The following is a 19,124-nucleotide window of genomic DNA, read 5'->3' as shown; positions in this document are numbered from 1 at the left end:
CATGTTATCCTCCTTCATGCTCCATCATAAGTGACTAGATATAGTTCCCTGTGCTATACAGCAGGATCCCATTGCTAATCCACTCCAAATGCAAAAGTTTGCATCTACTAACCCCAAACTCCAGTCCATCCCACTCCCTCCTCCTTCCCCTCAGCAACTACAAGTCTGTTTGCCAAGTCCATGAGTTTGTTTCCTTTCTATAGAAAGGTTCATTTGTGCCGTATATTAGATTCTGGATATAAGGGATGTCATATGGTATTTGTCTTTCTCCTTCTGGCTTACTTCACTTAGTATGAGAGTCTCTAGTTCCATCCTTGCTGCTGCAAATGGCATTATTTATTTCTTTTTTATGGCTGAGTAGTATTCCATTTTGTATATATACCACATCTTCTTAATCCACTCATCTGTTGATGGACATTTAGGTTATTTCCACGTCTTAGCAATTGAGAATAGTGCTGCAATGAACACAGGAGTGCATGTATCTTTTTCAGTGCAAATTTTGTTTGGATATATTCCCAGGAATGGGATTGTTGGATCATATGGTAGTTGTATACATAGTTTTCTGAGGTACCCCATACTATTTTCCATAGTGGTTGTACCAACTTACATTCCCACCAATAGTGCAGGAGGGTTCCCTTTTCTCCACACCCTCTCTAGCATTTGCTATTTGTTGAGTTGTTAATGATGGCCATTCTCAATGGTTTGAGATGGTACCTCACAGTAGTTTTGATTTGCATTTCTCAAATAATTAGTGATGTTGAACATATTTTCATGTGCCTGTTGGCCATCTACATATCTTCTTTGGTGAAATGTCTATTCAGGTCTTCTGCCCATTTTTCAGTTGGGTTGTTGTTTTTTTGCTGTTGTTGAGTTGTGTAAGTTGTTTCCAAATCTCTTAATAAACACAACCCATTCATATAATTCCTTTTTGATATGTATGTCCTACTTAAATTGCAACATGGAATTCTTTCCAGAGAAGAAAACGTTAGTTTGAAATAATATTCCAAGGAATATTTCTGGTCATCCTAAAATAAAGTCAGCAATAACCTTCTTACATGAAAAAATCCCTTTCTCAAACTCAAACTATGTAAATATGCAATATGATATATATACACACAACACACACACACACACACACACACACACATAGTGCTGTAAAAGATAGGTAATAAGAACACAAAGGTAAAAGAATATTTCAGAAAATCTCCCTAGTGAGAGATGATACCCGGAAAATTTTTTAAATTTCCTGTCCCACAGAACCAAGATAATAACATCTGATAAATTCACAAAAAAGTTAGCAGAAATAGTCCACTTAAAGAATCAGAGACCAAAACCCAAACAAACAACAACAAAAACCTAGTTAAGAATGAAAGCTTCTGTATGATACACCCATTATTTCTACTTAAAATTATAGTAGAATTTATTGATTATTATTGATTGCAACAAGCTGCCAGACTAACCTTGACTACACATTTATAGCAGGTCTTTGGGAAACACTTCTTGGCAAAGAGGATTCATGATCATCAGAAACCCTCCCAACTTCCATGACCACAAATATGGGTTAGTTTCAAAACACCCTCCCAAAGTTTACACTCTATCAGTTCTTTATAAACAACCACAGTCCTGGTCTAAGACCAGTTAATTAACAAATATGTACTGGACTATAAACCCATGATTTTTAATAAAAACATATTTAATTACCATACTTTAAAAATTTTTGTTCAGAGATCATTTCAAAAAATAAATATAAAAGGCAAAAAGTTGCAAAACTAAATAGTACAGGAGTTCCTGCTGTGGTGCAACAGGATCGGCGGCATCATGGGAGCACTGGGACACATGGTGGATCCCCGGCCTGGCACAGTGAGTTAAGGATCCAGCTTTGCCACAACTGCACCTTAGGTTGTGATTGAGGCTCGGAATGCTGTTCAGATCTGGTCCCTGGCCTAGGAACTCCATATGCTGCACGGTGACCCTCCCCCCAAGAAAAACCCACAAGCCCCCCCCCCCAAATCTAAGTAGTATAAGGAATATCCTCTATTACATACCTTTAATCTGACTTGTCATTGTTACCATTTTATTCTACCTGTGTATATACCATTTGTTCTCTCCCTCTGTGTGTACCTGATTCTATTTCTGAACATCTGAAGGTAGATTATAAACATTCTGGTCTTTTATCCTTACATACTTCAATGAATAACACCGTAATTTAATACACTGTCCTATAAAAAACAAGACCAACATGAATGCCTTTGTACACACATTAACATTTGCATATGATTTTCCGTTTGCAGCCTTTTCTAGCAGAGATCAGAGAAAAAATGTTTAAAATTCTTGATGCATAGTGCTGAACTGCCCTCTAGAAAGTTCAGAGTAATGTAAACTTCTATCACCAGCACCCTAGCTGATGGTTTGCTTAACTTTCTAAATTTGACAGGAATTTGTTTGTTTAGCAGTGAGGTTGAACACTTCAGCTGATTTTCTTTTGCCTCTTAATACCCTTTTAGAAAGACCCAAAATCAGAATCTGTTGCATGATAACACCTATGGTAAGTAAATCCTATTGTGAAGATGCATTTATAGGCTTTATAGGAATATAGAAGACAATTCAAACCATGAAAGTTCAGGGCAGAAAAAACTGCTATCTACATAATAAAAATTATTACTGCGGTTCTACTTATTAACTTTGGGGCTTGTAATTGTTTCCTAGCTGGCTAAATAGCTAGATAAGAATGTACCTTGATATGCGGTAAACTCAAACACTGTTTATAATGAACCATATATATATACTTTTTAAAAAACCCAATATTGCAAAGTAGATGTCTAATGTCTAGGTTTAGTAAAGACAACTATGTTCACCATGGAGAAAATCATAATCCAGAAATAAGTTAAAACTATTTCAGCACTTAAACATCAGCAGCACCTCCAAGATATACTCACAGAAGAAATACAAAATTAGAGACAAATACTAGCTATACTAAGAGTGTACTATATGTTTTTAACCTGTTGATATGCATTTCCCCTCTATTTTAAGCTTTCCTTTCTCTTTTGTAGGACCTTACCCTGGGTCCTAAGAGAATAGCTAAGAGAACCCTAGAATAACCCCAGACAGTGGTGACAGAGGTCTGAATCAAGCAGGATAGGAGATGAGGTCAGAAGAGAGGAGAATTACAGCTATTCTGGGTTCTTAAATACATGAGATTTAATGCAGACCGGATATAAGCAATGCATAAACAGAAAGAGACAAGTTCACAACAGGGAATTTTTTTTTTCTTTCTTTTTAGGGCCATACCCACAGCATATACAAGTTTCTGGGCTAGGGGTTGAATCGAAGCTACCGCTGCTGGCCTATGCCACAGCCACAGCTCCAAGCCACTCCTACAGCCTATACCACAGCTCACAGCAATGTCAGATCCTTAACCCACTGAGAAGGCCAGGGATCAAACCCACATTCTCATGGATCCTAATCAGATCCATCCAGCAGTTTGTTAACCACTGAGGTAGGAAGGGAGCTCCCGCAGCAGGGCAATTAATAGTGAGTTTAAGGTACCACCAAGGAGATGCTCAGAAGAGCTGCTGTACAGAGATGATTCTAGCTTCAATGAATAGAATACACCTATCCAGGCGTATTCTATACTACACCTGGAAACTATATCAACCTCAGCATGCAAGTTTCTGTGTCACTGTGAAAAATAAATCTTACTTTTACTGTATACAATGGAAAGGGCACCTTCCTAGAGCCCAATGCTCAGTCCCTCGAAAGATTCACCCAGCCCATGGGACAGCCCAAGCGCAGGAGCCTTCGCAAGTCCGAGGGAGACAGTCGGCCGGAAGGTGGCGCACAAGTTTCAGGTCTAGCAGGAGCGCGCACTCATGAGATCACCTTTCACAGAACCTACCAGATTTAAATTTTTTCTTTTCAGAATTCTCTGCTGTGTGATAAAGAGAACCTACTACACCAGTAGGAAAGAATGACTCATTTTTCTCTATTAAAAAACCCCCTCAAATTATATTATCGTTTCGGCTTAGAGAGCTATTCTAGTTTTATGATAACTAGAAGTTCAGTTCCATGGGACAATTCCCAACCACATTGCAAGTCGCAGGCATCTGTCTTGATAGGGTCCTGGAGAGAATCTGTGTCCTGGAGCTAAGCTGCCCCCAATGCTAAGACAGAGAGGGAGGAGAGCTGGCTGGAAGTGGAGAGCCCCCGTGGCATTTCGCACCTCCTGCCCGTCACCATTTTTTGTCACTAGGTTTCATTTTACCTACTCTGAGCATCTTCATCTCTTAGAAGGAATAGTCATCATCAATATCTTTGGTCGTACTTTTCTCATTTTGTCCTTTGGATTTTATATTATTTGCTCCTGGTTTCATGATTTAGAAGGTAAACATCCTATTTTAATTCCTTTGGAAATTAGATCCAACAATTTGATCATTTCCAACTTCCCTCTCCCACCAAAAAGCCCCGTTATGTCTCATTTAAGATTTCCAACATTTTATAGCAATTATAATTTTCGGATCTTCTATTTCACTAAATTCAATAAAAGACAAGGGGTATCCTCCAAATACAACTGCACTTGTCTTTATGTCAGTATTCAGACTTAACCATTTTTTTGACAGCCGTACTCAGAGCCAATCTTTGTATACAACAATATGTATAAATAATTTTATTTAAACTTTTTCAATGAGTAATACATTCATATGAATCAAAATTCAAGAGTCTACAACAAAAAGTTTCTTTTTCATGTTCTCAAGCCACCCAGTTCCCCTCCTGGAGGCAACCAATGTTACCAATGTCTAATGTATATTCTAACAGAAAAAACTATCTATTGAATCGTCCTTGCTTCCTTCCCTACACAAACCCACTAAGCCTGGAGTATTACTCTTTCATGCTGTTGGGATTCTTTTTGCTAACATTTTTCCAAGATTTTTTTTTTATTTTTTTATTTTCCCACTGTACAGCAAGGGGGTCAGGTTATCCTTACATGTATACATTACAATTACACTTTTCCCCCACCCTTTCTTCTGTTGCAACATGAGTATCTAGACAAAGTTCTCAATGCTATTCAGCAAGATCTCCTTGTATATCTATTCTTTTTTTTTTTTTTTTTTGTCTTTTTGTCTTTTGTCTTGTTCTTGTTGTTGTTGCTATTTCTTGGGCCGCTCCCGCGGCATATGGAGGTTCCCAGGCCAGGGGTTGAATCGGAGCTGTAGCCACCGGCCTACGCCAGAGCCACAGCAACGCGGCATCCGAGCCTCGTCTGCAACCTACACGACAGCTCACGGCAACGCCGGATCGTTAACCCACTGAGCAAGGGCAGGGACCGAACCCGCAACCTCATGGTTCCTAGTCGGATTCGTTAACCACTGCGCCACGACGGGAACTCCTGTATATCTATTCTAAGTTGTGTCTGATAAGCCCAAGCTCCCGATCCCTCCCACTCCCTCCCCCTCCCATCAGGCAGCCACAAGTCTCTTCTCCAAGTCCATGATTTTCTTTTCTGAGATGTTCATTTGTGCTGGATATTAGATTCCAGTTATAAGTGATATCATATGGTATTTGCCTTTGTCTTTCTGGCTCATTTCACTCAGTATGAGATTCTCTAGTTCCATCCATGTTGCTGCAAATGGCATTATGTCATTCTTTTTTATGGCTGAGTAGTATTCCATTGTGTATATATACCACCTCTTCCGAATCCAATCATCTGTTGATGGACATTTGGGTTGTTTCCATGTCCTGGCTATTGTGAATAGTGCTGCAATGAACATGCGGGTGCATGTGTCTCTTTTAAGGAGAGTTTTGTCCGGATAGATGCCTAAGAGTGGGATTGCGGGGTCATATGGAAGTTCTATGTATAGATTTCTTTTTTTTTTTTTTTTGTCTTTTTTTTTTGTCTTTTGTTGTTGTTGTTGCTATTTCTTGGGCTGCTCCCATGGCATATGGAGGTTCCCAGGCCAGGGGTTGAATCGGAGCTGTAGCCACCGGCCTACACCAGAGCCACAGCAACGCGGGATCCGAGCCGCGTCTGCAACCTACACCACAGCTCACGGCAATGCCGGATCGTTAACCCACTGAGCAAGGGCAGGGACCGAACCCACAACCTCATGGTTCCTAGTCGGATTCGTTAACCACTGCGCCACGACGGGAACTCCTATGTATAGATTTCTAAGGTATCTCCAAACTGTTCTCCATAGTGGCTGTACCAGTTTACATTCCCACCAGCAGTGCAGGAGGGTTCCCTTTTCTCTACAGCCCCTCCAGCACTTGTTATTTGTGGATTTATTAATGATGGCCATTCTGACTGGTGTGAGGTGGTATCTCATGGTAGTTTTGATGTGCATTTCTCATAATCAGGAATGTTGAGCATTTTTTCATGTGTTTGTTGGCCATCTGTATATCTTCTTTGGAGAAATGTCTATTCAGGTCTTTTGCCCATTTTTCCAATGATTGATTGGCTTTTTTGCTGTTGGGTTGTATAAGTTGTTTATATATTCTAGAGATTAAGCCCTTGTCGGTTGCATCATTTGAAACTATTTTCTCCCATTCTGTAAGTTGTCTTTTTGTTTTCTTTTGGGTTTCCTTTGCTGTGCAAAAGCTTGTCAGTTTGATGAGGTCCCATGGGTTTATTTTTGCTCTAATTTCTATTGCTTTGGGAGACTGATCTGAGAAAATATTCATGATGTTGATGTCAGAGAGTGTTTTGCCTATGTTTTCTTCTAGGAGTTTGATGGTGTCCTGTCGTATATTTAAGTCTTTCAGCCATTTGGAGTTTATTTTTGTGCATGGTGTGAGGGTGTGTTCTAGTTTCATTGCTTTGCATGCAGCTGTCCAGGTTTCCCAGCAATGCTTGCTGAATAGACTTTCTTTTTCCCATTTTATGTTCTTGCCTCCCTTGTCAAAGATTAATTGACCATAGGTGTCAGGGTTTATTTCCGGGTTCTCTATTCTGTTCCATTGGTCTGTCTGTCTGTTTTGATACCAGTACCACACTGTTTTGATGACTGTGGCTTTGTAGTATTTCTTGAAGTCCGGGAGAGTTATGCCTCCTGCTTGGTTTTTGTTTCTCAGGATTGCTTTGGCGATTCTGGGTCTTTTGTTGTTTCATATAAATGTTTGGATTGTTTGTTCTAGTTCTGTGAAAAATGTCATGGGTAATTTGACAGGGATTGCATTGAATCTGTAGATTGCTTTGGGTAGTATGGCCATTTTTACAATATTGATTTTCCCAACCCAGGAACATGGAATATCCAAGATTTTTTTTAATAGACATTTACACTTATAGCATTATACTTGCCTCTTGGAAGTTCTGTTTGCTCTATAAAAATAACTCTGAATGATTCCTGTTTTTGTAATCTCAAAGAATTTAAAGAGCTGTGAAACTAATTATCAGTCTTTTAAATATCCTGAATAATTTGCCTGTAAAATCTGGACCTCATTCTTTTAAAGAGAGAACTCTTGGTGAACTTTCTCCAACATGTTGATCTCAGAACTCCTTTACATTCTTAAAATTATTAACTGCCCCAAAGAGCTTTATTTATGTGAGTTATAGCTACTGATATTTTCCATGATAGAAATATAGCTATTGATATTTTCCATGATAGAAATTAAAACAGAAATTTTAAATATTTACCTATCATTTCACTTAAAAATAACATTATAGGACTTCTGGCTTGGGATTTGCATATAAGGGGCGCAGAAGTTGCCATTCTGTCCTAACAACATGTAAAAAGCTAAACAGGCTGAAAAATAAACATCTCTTCCAGGAGCCGTTGGAGAGGTGAGGACATAGGGCAAACCACTGCCCCAAGACTAGAGAAAGGGATGGGCAAACAGAGGAACTTCCTGGAGCAGAGACCAGCACCAGCGTAGAGAAACCGGAACTATAACTGATGAATTTCTGGAGGGTCAGCATAGATAACTCTGAGAGTTAAAAGCACCAGGGAAATCCAGTCATGGGGTGAGGGGCAATAATTTTATGACATCTACCTCCAGCATGACCAGGTTGATCCCACAGTAAATGTCTGCCAAACTCACACAGAAACAGACAAGCTGAAAAGGTCTGTATCTATTCAAGAAGTTGAATCAATAATTAGTAACCATCCAAAGCAGAAAACAGCAGGCCTAGGTGGGCTCACAGGCAAACTACTTAAGGAAGAAATTATACTAATTTTCTATAATCTCTTTCAAAGGACAGAAGCAGAGGGAATACTTCCTAACTCACTCTAATCAGACATAAAAATACCAACCAACCAACCAACCAACCAACCAAAAAACTACAGGCCAATTATCTCTCATGCACATAAATTCTCAACAAAATCTAACAAACCGAAATTCAAAAAAGTATAAAAAGCATTATACACTATGACTGAGTGGGATTTATCCTAGGTATGTGAGGCTAGTTCAGCATTCAAAAATGAATTAATGGAATTCTATCAACAGACTGAAAAAGAAAAAAAATCACATCATCATATCAACAGATGTAGGAAAAGCATTCAACAAAATTCCAGCACCCTTTCATGATAAAAACTCTCGGTAAACTAGGAATATAGACAAGAAACTTCCTCAACTTGATAAAGAATACCTACAAAAACCCTACAGCTGGGAGTTCCTGTTGTGGGGCAGCAGAAATCAATCTGACTAGTATCCACAAGGACGCAGATTCAATCCCTAGCCTTGCTCAGTGGGTCGGCGATCTGGTGTTGCTGTGAGTTGTAGTGTAGGTCGCAGATGTGGCTCAGATCCTGCTGCTGTGGCTGTGGTGCAGGCCGGCAGCTGTAGCTCCAATTGGACCCCTAGTCTGGGATCTTCCATATGCCACAGGTGCGGCCCTAAAAAAGCAAAAAAAATACAAATAAAGCAAAAAACCCTACAGCTAACATACTTAGTAGCAAGAAACTTAAAACCTTCCCACTAAGATTAAGTACAAGGCAAGAATGTCTCCTCTCACCCCTCCTTTTCAACACCATACTGGATGTCCTAGCTAATGCAGTATAACAAGAAATGAAATAAAGCATACAGGTTGGGAAGGTAGACATAAAACTTGAACAACTGACAGACCTCATTAAAATTAAAAATTTCTGGGAGTTCCCGTCGTGGCGCAGTGGTTAACGAATCCGACTAGGAACCATGAGGTTGCGGGTTCGGTCCCTGCCCTTGCTCAGTGGGTTAACGATCCGGCGTTGCCATGAGCTGTGGTGTAGGTTGCAGACCCGGCTCAGATCCTGCGTTGCTGTGGCTCTGGCGTAGGCCAGTGGCTACAGCTCCGATTGGACCCCTAGCCTGGGAACCTCCATATGCCGCGGGAGCGGCCCAAAAAAATAGCAAAAAAAAAAAAAAAAAAAAAAAATTTAAAAATTTCTGCTCTGCAAAAGACAATGTCAAGAGAATGAGAAGACAAGCCACAGAATACTAGAAAATGTTTGAAATAGACAAATCTGATGAAGAAATGTAAATCCAAGATATACAAAGAACTCTTCAAATTTCTCAAGAAAACAAACAATTCAATTAAAAAAGGAGCCAAGGATCCTAATGGATATCCTCCTAAAGAAGACAGACAGCTAGCTAGCTAGCTAGCTAGCAAATAAATATTTGAAAAGGTGTTCCACAGGGGCTGCAAATTAAAACAGTGAGAATCACTATGCACCTGTAAGAATGGCTAAAATCCAGAACACTGACAACACCCAATGTCAATTGGGTGGATGTGGAGTAATAGGAATTCTTACTGCCAGTAAGAACGCAAAATGACACAGCCACTTTGGAAGACAGTTTGGCAGTTTCTTACAAAACAATATACAATTTTACCATATGATCCAGTAATCGCACTCCTTGATATTTACCCAAAGGAGCTGAAACTTAAGTCCACACGAAAACCCGCACATGGATATTTGTAGCAGCTTTATTCATAACTGCCATAACTTGGAAGCAACCAAGATGTCCTTCAGTAGGTAAACAGATAAACCATGGTACATCCAGACAATGGAATATTATTCAGTGCTAAAAATAAATGAGCTATCAAGCCATAAAAAGACATGGAGGAAACTTAATGCTTATTACTCAGTGAAAGGAGCTCATCTGAAAAGGCTGTATACTGTATGGTTCTAACAATGTGACATTCTGGAAAAGGCAAAGCTATGGAGGAAGTAAAAACACCAGGAGTTGTCAAAAATGTAACAAAGTAATTCACATTTAAATCAAAAAGAAGAAAAACTGTATCGGCTTTCATATTTTGAGGCTTTCTAATTCTACTTGCCTCTAGAGATTTAAGAGCATTATTTAGAAATAAAGTGTCACCTATTATGACCCAGTGCTTTTAAAACATTCTAAACACAACATGGTTTTTTTGTGTGTTCTTTTTCCCTTGGAAAATTATGTAACTTTATGACGATTTGAAGTCCACGGAAAGTCTGAGAGAAACATCTGGTCTGCCAACACTTACCGTGAAAAATACGAAAGTCAATATACGGATGAGAACCTCTTCTTTCTGATTCAAATCCTGCTCGACTCCTTACGCGTACATCTCCTGGGCAGAATCAGGAATAAAACATAAGCTTAGACGCTGCCACTGGGGAAGACGTTCCCACGTGCAACAAAGGTCTACGTGGTACTGCACTCAAAGTAACGGCCTGCTCACAACAGAAGGGGGTAAGTAGTTACAAGCCGATTTATTCTAAGAGGTTTACAAATTTTCAGTACTGAACTGTAAGGCTAAATGAGGAGGTTTCTTTAGTAACCTACCTCTACAATAATTATAATCTCTATTTTAAAGTCACCTTCTGAGAGATGACTGAAGTATGTGATAATCCAACCTCATATCTTATTACTCACATGGAGTTAAAAAAAAAAATCCTCAGCACGAAACTTTAAAAAGCCACAGTGAGAAGCAAATATTTATTAAGTGTCTACCCTGTGCCTAGCACATACTCTAGGCTATAAGGGATATAAAGAAATAGAAAACAGAGTACCTATTCTCAAGCAGCTTACAATTGTTTAAACATACAGAAAATTAAAATGTGAAAGATTTTGCCTGAAATGTTTAATCTGATCAGTCTTCTCCTTTCTTATTGACAGTGGCTATCTATCCTCAAGGTCTTTAGCTGGGTCTTTTTTTTTTTTTTTTCTTCGTCTTTTTGCCTTTTCTAGGGCTGCTCCCACGACATATGGAGGTTCCCAGGCCAGGGGCCGAATCGGAGCTTGTAGCCACCAGCCTATGCCAGAGCCACAGCAATGAGGGATCCAAGCCGCGTCTGCTACCTACACCACAGCTCGCGGCAACGCCAGATCATTAACCCACTGAACAAGGCCAGGGATCAAACCCGCAACCTCATGGTTCCTAGTCGGATTTGTTATCCACTGCGCCACGAGGGGAACTCCAAAGCTGGGTCTTAAGCTTTGGTGTTTAAAAGCTCAGCACTGTTTCTATGTGTATCATATAACTTTCGGATCTACTTCCCCATACAGCAACATAACTACTCAGTCACTCTTTTTAAACCAGGCACTCTTTTTGTGCCTTACAGACATTATTTTATTTAATTCTCTAACCAATTCTGAGAGAGAGGAATCTTCACCCCCATTTTACAGATGCAGAAACTCTGAGTTTTAGAAATTAAGGGGCAAGCCTATGCCACAAAGCTAGTGTAAAGGTGAGTCAGGATTTAAACCTAGCTGTGTGGGCTGCAAAGACAGCACCGCTCCCCCTACAGTTCCACAGCCTCCAAGCTCATAACCTTTAGGTCTTCTGTCTCAGCCCCCGTGCTCTTGAGTGCTGCTTGCCCAGAAGACTCTCCTGCTAACTCATGTTAAGGTGCGTGTCACCCCCCATGGGTCCATCCCACAGTGACCATCACTCTCTCATGTGGTGACTCCTTCACTCTCTAGCACATGCTTACTGAGCACTCACTATATGTCAGGAAACACAGCAGTGAGCAAAAGAGGTAAAGTCCATGTCTTCATGAAATTCATCCTTTTGTGGAGACAAACAGTAACACAAACAAATAATTTCATTCTAGGGAAGATGATAATAAGTAACCTGGAGAAACCCAAAGCAAGGTAGGAGGGTGGGGAGGGAGGGGCAGGAGAGAAGTGATTCGTGAGTGTGGGCGGGAGGCAGGTGAGCAGGGACCCAAGGCAGCGAAGAGGGGACCCACATGGCTCTCTGGAGGAAGGGGTTTCCAGACATAAGGAAGAGCAAGTGTGAATACCTGAGATGGGAGCGTGCCTGGTGTGTTCAAGGTCAGGCAAAGAGGCCAGCACGGCTGGAGTGAGTTCAGTGATGTGAGGTCAGAGAAGTAGAAGGGCCAGATCACACTGGACCTCCCTGGGTCATTATAATAGCTTTGGCTGTTACTCTAAGAGAGGAAATTACTGGAAGATTCAGAACAGAGCAGTGAGACTGGTTTGACTTATGTCTGAAAAGGTTCACTCTGGCTGCATAGGCTAGAATCAAGCATAGACACATAGGTGGACATGGAGAGACCAGCTAAGGAGTGGGTGCAATAGGTGTGACTTGAAGGGAGCGGGATATGGGGAGATGCTGGTCAAGGGTACAAAGTTTCAGTCCTCCAAGTTCTGAGAACTAATGTACAACAATGGAACTACAGTTAATAACAAAAAACGAATTAACTGGTTTAGATGGAGATGGTAACCACATGGGGGTGGTGAAATTCTGGGTATACTTTGAAGATTATCAGCCAAGAGGATGTGCTGATGAAGGAGACACAGAGTAAAAAGAAACAGGAGTCAAAAATGACTACTAGGTTTCCAACCTGACAACCAGAAGGATAGAGTTACATTTTCTGAGATGGTAAAAGAATGGGAAATGAACAGACTTGGAGAACATAAAGCTTGTTTAAAGGATAGGTTAAATGTGAAGTATACATGAGTCTAACGCTCTGTTTTAAGGAGAGCAGAATCTTGGCATGTTTGGAGAGAGAGAGAGACAGTAAAGAAGAAAAGGCTGACTATTCCCAGAGCAAAATATGTACTGGAGTAGAATGGAATGGAGGCAGGTAAGATAAAGAGGTAAATTAAAGAGGAAAAAGGGGGAAGAAGAGCAAAAACAGGACACTGGAGAACACAGAGGCTTGTATGAAAAGGAGTTAGTGAAAGAGGCAAAAAACAAACAAACAGAAATTGGTGAAGAATAAGGATAATTCAGTATCATAGAAATTGAACAAGCAATTCTGAAAATGAAGAGAGCAGTTGTAGAAGAAAAGATAGTCAAAAAGGGTGCCTAGGAGTTCCCGTTGTGGCGCAGTGGTTAACGAATCCGACTAGGAACCATGAGGTTGTGGGTTCGGTCCCTGCCCTTGCTCAGTGGGTTAAGGATCTGGCGTTGCTGTGAGCTGTGGTGTAGGTTGCAGACGCGGCTCGGATCCCGCGTTGCTGTGGCTCTGGCGTAGGCCGGTGGCCACAGCTCCGATTCGACCCCTAGCCTGGGAACCTCCATATGCCGCGGGAGCGGCCCAAAGAAATAGCAAAAAGACAAAAAAAAAAAAAAAAAAAGGGTGCCTATTGGAATCGTAATAGTATATTTTTAATAAAGTATGAATTAAGTACAAGAGATTGAGAAGTGCATGGATGAAGAAAAAAAATCTAGCAAAAAGAGAGGGAGACAGAAAGAAAGGTGTATGTACAGATATACACAAAATTCATTTTACCCTCTGGACTTGAGTACTACATTGAAAACTTAAGAATTGAGACTGGAAGAAGATAAACATTCTTCACATCAGCCAGGATTGCGTGGTCAGGTACTTCACGGCCTCATCTTTGTCCATCTTACAGTGGACATCTATTTAGGATTCAGCAACTCTACAAATCACTCTTTTTCTATGAAGAACAATCAGGATGCAACTTCACATTGTGTGCTAAGGACAGCGTCTCATTTGTTAAGCCAGAGATTTCTCAGTTACCTGTAACTTTAAGATGACTCTTCTCTATTCACATCACATTAATTTTGGTTTCCAGACTCTAAAACTTCAAAGTAATAGATAAATTTCTCCTGTAAATAGGGATGAAAAGCTACCTAGTAAAAGACAACTCAATCTCAAATAACGGTAAATGATAACAAAATTAGCTGATATTGGTACAAAATACGTAATGCTTACCTAGCATACGAATGTACAACGCAGTCTGATCAGAGCTGTCATAGGAAATAGCTCCACGCCTCTGGAAAAAAACACACACATTTTAATGTATGATGATTTAAAATGTGATGAAAATTCAATTCAACAAACATGTATTTATTAGTTTAGTGATGCACTGTGCAAGAGAAGCTGAGTAAACAAAATGAAATTAAATATGGCATCTGCTCTTGAAACCTCTAGTTGTGAGGAAGGCAAATAATTACAATACAGTATGATTAAGCTCTACTGTAAAACTGGATACAGAGCAAGGAACAAGCAGTGGGGGAAAATTAATGGCAGAGACGTCAGACGAGCCCACTTGAGCAGAGAGCTTCTGCCAAGGAAGCCCATATTGATGAAGATACAGTTCAATTACTTCACTATTCCTTTCACTTAAACATGAATGAATAAGCAAGTAAGACTCATCAGACATCTGCAGAAACCCTTTGGCTAGAAATAAATGGAATACAATGGAAAACCAAATGGCCCAGAGGCTAGCAAGAAATAAGAAAATTTTTAGAATGTAATTAGTGTATTCAAAGAAATTTGAGAAGACACTGAATCTATAAAACAAAAAATGGGGTGCCACTGAAAGAGAATGGATTTAAAAATACCTTTTGTGCCTAAAAATAAACAGATATAAAAAATATACTGCAACTTTATTCAGAACAGTCCCCAAATGGAAACAACCCAAAATGTCCATCAACTAACAAATGTGAAAATAAAATGTGGTCTAGGTATACAGTATGTTATTCAGTGTTATTTGGACATGAAAAAGAACGAAGTACTGATGCACGCTACAACATGACTGAACCTTAAGAACAGGACACCGAGACAGTTGCAAAGGACCACAGAGCATATGGTTCCATTTATATGAAATATCCCAAACAGGCAAAGCCATCAAGACAGAAAGCTGGAGATGGGGAAGTTGGTGGGAAATGGAGTGAACATGAAGGGGTACAGGTTATCTGCAGTGATGAAAATGTTCTCAAATTACCCGTGGTAGTGAGTGAGTGCACAACTCTGTGAAGATACCAAAAACCATTGAATTGTATGCTTTAATTGTATAGTAGATGAGTTATCCCTCAATAAGACCATTATATAAAATAACAAGTACCGCAAATATTTAAAATATAAATGATTAAAACCAACAAACAAGAACTTCTGTAAAAGCTGAAACACTCTTGGCAGGTTCTGCCAACTCCACCTTGACTCTCAGCTCCCTTCCTCTCGCCACTGCTTTGTTCTGTCTCAGGCGACAGCACCTCTCATCTGCATGCCTGCAATGGGCTGCTGGCTGGATTTCCTGCTTCATGCCCGGCCCCTAGTCCATTCACACAGAAGCAAGAGCCGACACCCCAACTACTGCTCAAAATCCTCCAATGCCCCGCACTGTGGTCAGAATAACATCCACATACCAAGCTCTCCACCAGCTTCCTGCCGCAGTCCTCCTGTCCTACCACCACCTCGTCATGCTAAGACCCAGCTACTTTGCTGTACACCTAAAACTAACACAACATTGTAAATCAACTATAATAAAAATTCAATAATTTTTTTCTTCGGTCTTTTTAGGGCCACAGCTGAGGCCCACGGAAATTCCTGGGCTAAGGGTTGAATCAGAGCTGCAGCCACTGGTCTATGCCACAAACACAGCAACACCAGATCCAAGTCACATCCTCAACCTACACCACAGCTCACTGGCAACACCGGATCCTTAACCCACTGAATAAGGCCGGGGGTCGAACCTACATCCTCATGGATACTAGTGGGGTTCTTAACCCACTGAGCTGCAATAGGAACTCCAAAATTTTTAAAAATTTAAATAAATACTCAAAAATATCCTTAAATGGGGAAGGCCTTTCTAACTGTTCTATAAAATCCAGAAGTCATGAGAAACAAAACAATTTGGCTACATAAAATTATGTATGTCAAACTATATATCATAAATACAGGCAAAAAACAAAGCTCAAAGAAACATTAGTTCAACATATATGACAAAGGGCCAATTTCCCCCTGCTACATCTAAAAATGAAAGTAAAAAAGAAGTGCCTCACAAATCAAGTAGAAAATGATGAATTATAGTGCAGAAAACCAGATAGGATGTAAATGTACAACTCCTAGGGAAAGGAATAATAAACTAATAAACACAAGATGCTCAACTTCATTAATAAAAGAAATACCCATTTAACACTTATGTGGAATCTAAAAAAAGGATAAAAATGAACTTATTTGCAGGATAAAAATGAACTTATTTGCAGGGCAGAAACAGAATCACAGACTTTGAAAACAAATTTATGGTTAGCAAAGGGGACAGGCAGTGGCGGGGGAAGAGACAGACTGGGGGTTTGGGACTGGCACGTGCACATGAGGTCTATGGAATGACTGGCCAGTGGGGACCTGCTGTGTAGCACAAGGAACTCCACCTAATATTTTGTGATAATCTATATGGGAAAAGAATGGATGTGTATATAACTGAATCACTTTGTTGTACAGCAGAAATTTTCACATTGTAAATCGACTATACTTCAATATACCTTTAAAAATGAAAAGTAAATAAATATTAAAAGAGATGGCATTTTTATATATTAGATTAATGATCTTCTTTCCTCACCAAATTTTGGCATGAAATTCACAACTCAACATACACCTAGAAATCTTGAGGAAAAACACCATGTTTTTCACTATTATTTAAAGAACATTTACCTTCTTTAAAGCCCTCATTTGGATTTGTTATGCAAAACAGTTCCCCAGAACATTACTGCTATGTCCTCAGTGCTTTTCATGTAAGAGAAAAACATTAACATTCTAATTTCCAACATCAGTTGCCTCCAGGGAGGCTGACGGACACAGGGGTAGGAAGAGGACTTTTCACTGAGTATCTTTTAGCATGTATAGTTCTTGCATTTTCACAAAGTAAATTAAAATTTAAGAGTAAGAATCTATTATGAAGAAATGGATGATCTCAAATCTCAAGGGACTAAAATCATACAGAATAAACTCCCAGCAGCATCATGCTTAATAAAATTAGTGTCTTCCACCAATAGAATAATACCCTAAGCCTCCTGCCATGTTTCATGGTACACTATTTATTCCAGAGCAGCCACTGCAATCACTTAATGTGAGAAGGCACCACTCACACCTGTTGTTCCCGTCCCCACCCAAGATATTTAAGCCTATTAGAGGGCAGGCTTCCGCTTAGTACCACCATATTAGAGGAAATCCTAGTTGTCTATAGAGCGCATATATGTAGAAATAAATATTTCTATCAGCCAAATCATTATTCATGAAATCAGATATGATTACGTATTTTCATGGTCAATAACCATTAACCTGCTAGTGCCCAATAACAACTTGGGTAAACAGCTTGTTAAAATGAATTTTAACCTGTTATCTCTAACAGTTCTCTTTAGGACAAAGGTTGCCTTTTTTTTTTTTTTTTTTTTTAAATGTAGGAAGGGTATTCACTAAAACAGTCCTAATGAGAAAGGTAAAAACTCATTTATCACTTTAAATAAGACTTCAGACTGAGAAAGACTAATTCAGCTGTTAAATAAAACAGTGTAAGTAAAAAACTGGGTGGTGAACATAATCTAGCTTATAACCATGACATACCAAATTTATTTTAAGGTAATCACTTTAGACTTATTTATAGAGGCACTAATTTAGATATTAAAATGGCAGGATCTGAATTTAGTTAATCATAAAAACTTGGCAAAAGAGTAGAACTTTAAATATGTATTAACAAAATACTCAGGGATGTGCAAAATATTCAAGTTATTCTACTAATTTCAGTTAAGTTTGATCCACAAATATTTAGCTTAAATGCTATCCTAAACATAGGTCTTATGAAATAAAGGCATATGAGACAAAAACAATTTTTTTAAAGAATCGACAAAAAAAACAAAAACCATGAACCCATCAATGACCATATATATCACTTCTTCACAGACCAAGATGACAATGAATACCACTAAGTATTGTCTCACTGAACAACCTAGGCAGAATCATTTAAAGTAACTCATTTTGGAAAAATACAAATTATGAATTGTAACAATAAAAATGTGATTTCCATTAGAATGTCATTTTAAAAAAATAGTTATAAGTGCTTTATACACCAAGACTGCAGCATTTTAACATACATTTTTTAACATACATTTTTTAAAAGATTATCATTTTAAAAGCCATGTACTAGTAAAATTCTACTTTTAATAAAGACAATAAAACAAATTTAATCAAAATCCCATGTGACACCGTCAGTCATAAAACACTTTGAGCTACCATCCTCATTCCCACCTCACCTCACCAGTGAATGGAAATAACTGAGACGCTTCTACTCGTGACTTTTCTAATTTAGCCATCCTGGGAACAGCTTGTAAAGCAAACTAGTATAGGTCAAAACATGGGTGAGGCTGAGCTAATCAGAAACTGATGGCCGCAGCATAAACAAGTTAAACTGTAAGGCTCCAAAGGAACAAGAGTTCTGAGTGCTCTGGGAGGACAGTCACCTTGAATCAGGGTGAATCACTCTTCCACAAAAGATCCGACTTACAAGGTAAATGCTAAGAGGCGTAAAAGTTGTTCCTGATATTAGTTAATACATAACTTTTAAAGACAGCTATGTCTGAAAACTAAGCAAAGATATTGAAGTGCTACTGTTTTTACCCTGTTTAAGCTTTCCACCAAAGTAACCTATTGTGCAAAAGCGGATGTATTGCTCTTACGTGGTGACGTAAGACTGCATTAACTCCTTGCTGTGCTCCTACTCTGTGCCAGAAAATGTGCTTTCATCCAAACCCCAGGAACCTGCACAAGACCTCCATGAGCCGGGTTCTACTGGCCCCACTTTACAGATAATAAACCAGTAGTCACAGGGCTTAAACTCAATAGCACTAAATATACCCTGGGTAACATTACCAACAATGGTCGCGTCCTACAAAAGATGAAGCCCCAGGTTCTGAAAGCAGTTTTCTCTGACGCGGTAAAATGAGCTTTTTCAGAGTGCATTCA

General features: G+C 39.4%; 1 protein-coding gene across 8 annotated transcripts in view; it reads right to left on the bottom strand.

Moving 5' to 3' along the window:
- The window catches only part of PDE7A (phosphodiesterase 7A), a 117,005-nt gene that overhangs the window by 36,599 nt on the left and 61,282 nt on the right, over positions 1–19,124 (bottom strand). For 5 of the 8 annotated variants that reach the window (XR_014843716.1, XM_085022276.1, XM_085022281.1 and 2 more), the window contains 2 exons: positions 14,100–14,160; positions 10,433–10,516 (listed from right to left, as the gene is read on the bottom strand). Coding sequence is in view for 2 of the 8 variants with exons in the window: in XM_085022276.1 (XP_084878402.1) it covers positions 10,433–10,516; positions 14,100–14,160 (145 nt within the window). In the remaining 6 variants the exon portion in view is untranslated. Of the gene's footprint in view, positions 1–10,432; positions 10,517–13,904; positions 13,994–14,099; positions 14,161–19,124 lie in introns of all 8 variants that reach the window. The other 3 variants (XM_085022277.1, XM_085022280.1, XM_085022279.1) reach the window with 1 other exon arrangement.

The sequence above is a fragment of the Sus scrofa genome, chromosome 4 (genome assembly GCF_054392235.1).
Source record: "Sus scrofa isolate SSC_HxYL_T2T_F1_AM1 chromosome 4, Sscrofa_HxYL_maternal_Yorkshire_Landrace_v2.0, whole genome shotgun sequence".
Taxonomy (NCBI): domain Eukaryota; kingdom Metazoa; phylum Chordata; class Mammalia; order Artiodactyla; family Suidae; genus Sus; species Sus scrofa.
The sequence above is the reverse complement of the archived record's forward strand: the minus strand, read 5'-3'. Positions and strand labels throughout refer to the sequence as shown.